Source organism: Terrapene carolina, unplaced genomic scaffold (assembly GCF_002925995.2).
Source record: "Terrapene carolina triunguis isolate 2854851 unplaced genomic scaffold, T_m_triunguis-2.0 Scaffold984, whole genome shotgun sequence".
Classification (NCBI taxonomy): domain Eukaryota; kingdom Metazoa; phylum Chordata; order Testudines; family Emydidae; genus Terrapene; species Terrapene triunguis.
In genome coordinates this window covers 1-6,209 of record NW_020665335.1, presented here as the reverse complement: position 1 = coordinate 6,209, position 6,209 = coordinate 1, and the positions used below count along the sequence as shown (strand labels likewise).

At 49.2% G+C, this 6,209-nt stretch overlaps 1 protein-coding gene across 1 annotated transcript in view; it reads left to right on the top strand.

Moving 5' to 3' along the window:
• Positions 1-1,020, top strand: part of LOC113408187 (cytokine receptor common subunit beta-like) — a gene marked incomplete at its 5' end in the record, with an annotated part of 7,194 nt that extends 6,174 nt beyond the window's left edge. The window contains one exon of the mRNA XM_029913851.1: positions 313-1,020. Within this exon, the coding sequence (XP_029769711.1) occupies positions 313-1,020 (708 nt within the window). The remainder of the gene's footprint in view (positions 1-312) is intronic.
• Between the last annotated feature and the right edge of the window lie 5,189 nt (positions 1,021-6,209).

The window sequence follows — 6,209 nt, the reverse complement described above, 5'->3', positions numbered from 1 at the left end:
GCAAAGGTCTGGTGCTATATAATGTGGGTGGTGGTGATCACAGTCTCTGTAGGGTGATGTGCTGCTTGGGCCCCCTAGACTCCAGAAACACAGAAACTGCCATACTGGGTCCAGTCAATGTCCATCTAGTCCAGTATCCTGCCAGGAACAGATGCCGGTGCCAGCTGCTTCAGAGGAAGGAGCAAGAAACCTTGCTATAGGGAATTATGGGATAATCTTCCCTCAGGGAAAGATTCCTTCTAACCCCCAAGAGACCTTTCTCCCAGGGAACCCTCAGCTCCACTCCCTGTCTGTATGTGATGTTCTCTGCAGGGTGACATCTCTGATTCGTCGTTTCCCTCTTGCAGACCGATGAAAGTTAGTTCAGCAGAGCTCCCTGCAGCCGTGGCCGATAGGAGGATGTGCTTCCTTGGTGCACTGGACCCAGAGAACCCGTATCAGACTCTTGAAATGGCAACTCCAGCTCCACATCCTGTAGCCATGGCTGGCTGCCATTCAAGTCAGGGCACCAGTCAGTCCTTGTCGCCAGCCACGCTCCCCTGGAGGAGCAGTGCTAAGGTCACTGCTTCTCAGGCACCCATGTCCTGCTTTGACTTTAATGGTCCATACTTGCACTTCCCCCATGGGTGCTCCCTGCCTGACGTTCATCAGGACCGGGAAACTGCCCCACCCCAGGGTGCCCCTTCCCAGACCCTGCTGGTGGGGGAAGAGAGAGGAGCAACTCAGCTCCACCCCGTCTCACTTCCTGCTCAGAAAGAGATGAAGCAGCCCCTTGCTGGAAGGCAAGAAGGGCCACAAGGCCAGCCAGCAGGTGGGGAAGTGGCGCAAGGGGACACCGAAGATCAACGGTCACCGACTGTTGCCATCTTAAACAACTCCTGTCAGAAATGGCCAGTGGGATACGTCACCACGGAAGATCTGTCACTGATGCCAGCAAGAGACTCTGCCCATCTGTCCCCTGCACTGGCCCCGGCGGAGGGAATGCTCACTACTGCTGCCATGTTGTCATCCAACCCATGACGGCCCAGGCCACGCAGGGCACCTCCAGCCCTGCATTGAGCCCTGAGAGAATTGATGTCGCACTCCCAGCTCCAGCATTAGCCACTCCCTCTGGAGCGCACCAGCATATATTTGGGAGTCACGTAACGTTCCTCCAGGACCCCCCATGGCACCTCACAACCCATCAGTGTTTCCTAACCCTCTGTCAGAGGGGGTTGATACTTCTAAAGCAGAGCCTGTGCACGAGAGTAACGTGGTCATGTTCAACCCCGATGACACTGGGCCAGTTTTTCTACACGAGATGGAGGAATACTGCTTCTTTCCTAGCCTCAAACCCACACACAGGCCATTCAGCTCATCAGAACTCAAAAGTGTGACGCTTATCTTGCATTGCCTTTATGGGAAGGACAGGAACCAGCTGTCAGGGCCAGGGAACTCTGCAAACTGTGGGAGAGGACTGGTGAAGACAAGAGAGCAGGTGATTGGATGAAAATTCCACCATTCAAAGAATGTCACCTCTATTGTTTTCCCCACTGTTCTCCACCCCTCTTACACTGGGAAACAAAAATAGCAATTCTTCTTTCCAGCCCTTTCCACTCCCAAAGGGGGTGGAAGACATCAATCAGCACCATGTCCTTCTCAGCTGTATTAGTATATTTGGATACAGAAACCAGAAAATATATCCCCATTGGAGAGAGCTGCTCATTACACACACTCTAATCCCCTTGCCATTACCATGTTAGTCTTCCTATGGTTCTGGTGCAGAACATAATGTTGAATTGAATGCAAACTTCACGGCATGAATGATCAAACTGCATGTCACCGATAAGACTCTGTCACAAGCTCCTGGAATGAAATGCCTCGCATATAAACAGATTTAAACAGATCTAGGTTATTTAGAGAGATAATACTCATCCAGAAGAATTGGTGTTGGAAGGATGTAGATACCAAGGAGGGATTGAAATTGTTGAATATGGGACAAAGTGGGTCGGAGTAAGGGATGAAACAGAAACAGGGAAATTTGACTGAGGATCAGGAAACCTTTCTTAATTGTGACGTCTACTATCCTGTGGAATAATGTCCTTAGGGAAGCAGTGGAAGACCAATCATAGGAGACATAAAACTAGATTGGAGAAAACAATGGAGACTATACATTATTGCAGGGAAAGCTAGGGGGAAGAGGCTCTTAAAATGGACAAGCTACGATTTAATTGGTCTGTTCTATCTCTAATTCAGAGCAATCCGGATTGCTTGTTAAACTGGGAGCAAGCAAACAATATGTGCTTTAATACAGTTAAATGTAAATATATACATCTGGGAACAAAGAATGCAGCCATACTTACAGGATGGGGGACTCTCTCCTGGGAAGCAGGGACTCTGAAAAAGATTTGTCATGGAGGGTCATGGTGGTTAATCAGCTGAACGTGAGCTCCCAGTGTGATGCAGGGCCCAGAATGCCTAATTCAAATCTTGGATGCATAAACAGGGACAGGGGAATCTTGGCTAGAAGTAGAGAGGTAATTTTCCTCTTTATTTGGCACTGCTATGACCACTGCTGGAATACTGTATGCAGTTCTGGTGACCACAATTCGAGGATGTTGATAAATTGGAGAGGGTTCAGAGAAGAGCCATGAGAATGATTAAAGGACTAGAAAACATGCATGGTAGTGACAGACTTAAGGAGCTCAAGCTTTTTTGCTTAACAAAGAGAAGGTTAAAGAGTAACTTGGTCTCAATCTATAAGTACCTACATGGGGAATAAATATTTAATAATGGGCTCCCCAATCTAACAGAGAAAGGGATAATACAATCCAATGGCAGAAGGTTGAAACTAGACACTTTCAAACTGGAAATAAGGCATACATTTTTGACAACGAGGGTAATTAAGCACTGAAACAATTTACTGAGGGTCATGGTAGATTCTCCATCACAGACAATTTTTCAATCAGGATTGGATGTTTTTCCAAAAAATCTATTCTGGGAACTATTTTGGGGGAAGTTCTCTGGCCTGTGCTATACAGGAGATCAGATAAGATTATCACAATGGTCCCTTCTGGCCTTGGAATCTATGAATCTATAATTGTTAAAATACTATGATTTGCTGGCTTTCCAGTGCATTGGCTGTTTGTGGAAGATGTTAACATCAAGCTGGTGCTTTGGTGAAGATCTGAGCAGTTTCTTGTAAGGTATGAACTGCGCCAAACAAAGAGAACCCAGTTCTTTCCGGTTCCTCTGTTGCAAGGAAAAAATATTGGCTCAGAGCTTTAACCAATGATCACACCTGGCAAAAATCAGCTCTCAGTCCATCAGTCAGCTCCATTACTGATTGATTTAGATGTGTCACCTACCACGTGGGATTACTGCATCTCACTTGTTGGGGCATCAAGTGACAGGGCTGATGAGGGGAGGAAAGGGCAGTTCTGGGAGTATGTTTCTGTTTTTTCTGCTATGTTAATTGGATGCTGCCAGGCCTGCATTGTGCTGTGCAATTCTTCTTTTGTATATTTTAAGTTCTGATAAATTCATTAGTTTTAAACATGTGAAAAGTGAATTCATTGCTCTTGAAAGGAAGGGGCTGACAGCACTGCCTCAGGCTGACCAGAGCGGAGATAGATGCCATCCAAGTGTTCCCAGCCCTACTCATTCCTGACTTGCTAATCCAGTCCCAGGCCTTGCATGAAAAGAGAAGGCCACGTGTGCCCATCTGTGCTGTGGTTTTGCTATGTGTCTATGCAGGCATTAGAATGAGACCATAAAAACCCCATGTATTAACTCTGCCCATGCACCCAGATGCCTGGATGTGTATCAACTTGCTGCGTCCCCGAGCTGCCCTGTTTTCTGTATCCCAGATAATCTCTGTGAGCCTGATCCCAGTGCCCAGTGAGGTCAATGGGAGTCTTTCTACTGAGTTCCTTGTGTTTTGCATGAGGCCCAATTAGTGATGCAAACAGATCTCTTCAGGAGCCCGGAACCATGTCACCTTGGCACAGCAACAAACCAGTGCCAGGCCAGTGGGCCCAAATCTTCCATTCTTTGAAACCCCCCAAGATCCCTAGCACTAAGTTTGGGCTGTTTGCCCCCACCCCACCCCCCACCTGCAGCCTTGCTCCTCAGAGCTGTTCATATTGTCATTGTTATTTGTATTGTGGTAGCCCTAAAGGGAGCCCCATTGGCCTCAACGCTGTACATACGAATACGGTGCCTTGCTACTTGGCTGGGGATGGCGCGCTGCATGCTGAGACCTGTGCATTCTGCTGAAGCAGAAGGAAGCCCAATAGGAGATCTCTGTAAACTGCACTTTGGCCTCCCTTTTTAGTCACTGAGCAATTCTTTCTCCCCCACACCATGGAACAGCAGAACCCGTAATGGTTAATCATTGAGGGTGGGAGATAATCCTCCCATAGTTACCACTGGTTACATTTTAACCTCTTCTACTTGCAAACTCCTGGCCCCCCCGTGTTTGAGTTTTAATATTCCAAGTTTTAAAACTATAGTGAAGTTCTAATTCCTCCTATAGCCGGCACCTCCATCTGCCTGTACTGTACCTCATTAATGACATGAGGTCCTTGAACAATGGGGTGCTGCTCAGGTCCTCTTCCACTGATATGTCCCTAGAAGAGGGAAAAGACATTGTCATCTCACATGATCAGGGCAGATCCCTGACTGGGCTGCAGGAGTCTGGGCATCTCTCCAGCAGTCACTTGAAAGCATCGTCTCCTTACCTGATGATGCTGACAGCGTCAGCAGCACATGATGTGTTTAAACTACAGCAGAGTCTGAAGGGTCAGCATGAGCCCAGGGGGTAAGTAGCTAGACATGGATGGGAGGGGGAAATCTAAGCTCTCAGGAAGGGATAATAGAGCCTGCACCCCAAAGGGAGTGCCTATGGACTTGTGTCAGGGTGTGCAAACCCCACTCTAGGCAAGAAGGTGTTAAGAGCAGTTTGGTGCTTGGGCAGCCCCACCCCACCCCACCTGTTAAGCATGCCATTCTTAGAGGAGGAGCCTTAAAAAGGGAGATGCCCAGTTCAGAAGGCGTAGTTCTGGAAGGTACATAGACCTCTCCCCACTAGTTCCCAGAAATGAGCATCGTGGTGGATGAAGCTAGTAGAGGGTTCCTGCAAACAATTCACAATAGCCCTGAGGATGCTATCATCAGGTAGCTCCTAAAAGGAGGGAGGACAGGGCAGGGCCGGCTCCAGGCACCAGCTTAACAAGCAGGTGCTTGGGGCGGCCAAGGGAGGGGGGCGGCACCTGCGGCAATTCGTGGGCGGCAGGTCCCTCACTCCCTCTAGGAGCGAAGGACCTGCCGCTGAACTGCCGCCGCCAATCGCGGCTTTTTTTTTTTTTGCTTGGGGCGGCAGAAATGCTGGAGCCGGCCCTGGGCCAGGGGCATGCTTGGACGATTTTTGTGTTGTGCTTTCCTTTGTTACCTTTCCTCGGAAGCCTGAGGACAGCTGGGGAGGAAGGGCTAGAGGCTGGCTGCAGTAGCAAGTAGCCCAGGAAAGAAGCAGGTGGTCTAAAGAAGCAGACCTTAGCCACCTGCTACAGGGACTCTGGAAGGAGGTTGGGTTCCCCCTATGGGCCCCCAAGGAAAGGCCTGGTGAAGGCTCTGGACAAGAGTCACAAGCCTAGTAGGCCTAGAGTCGAGCCAAAGACCTAGTACAAGACTGCCATACTGTTTTGAACTGGACTCAATCCCACCCTTTCAGGGTAAGTCAGAGAGTGACCTGGCTGGAGGAGGCTGAGTTGCAAGACAGACGGGACCACCAGAATGGCTGGCTGGCAGGGCAACAAAAGGAGGGAAAACCCTGTGCCCAGCCACAATGGGGCACACTGGTGGATGAGTCACTGTCACAAGGCCCCAAGACAGGGACAGCGCCTGGACTCCATTTGGTCTCAGGGAGGCTTAACAGCCAGAGATTCAAAGGCTTGGATTCCCCTCACACCAATCTAGAGGGCAACTAAGGGTATGTCTACACTACGAGGGTAGTTCGATTTTACTTAAATCGAATATGTGGAATCGATATTGCAAAGTCGAACGTGTGTGTCCACACTAAGGAGAGTAATTCGACTTTGTGAGTCCACACTAACGGGGCGAGCGTCGATATTGGAAGCGGTGCACTGTGGGCAGCTATCCCACAGTTCCCGCAGTCCCCGCTGCCCATCGGAATTCTGGGTCGAGCCGCCAATGCCTTCTGGGTAAAAAAA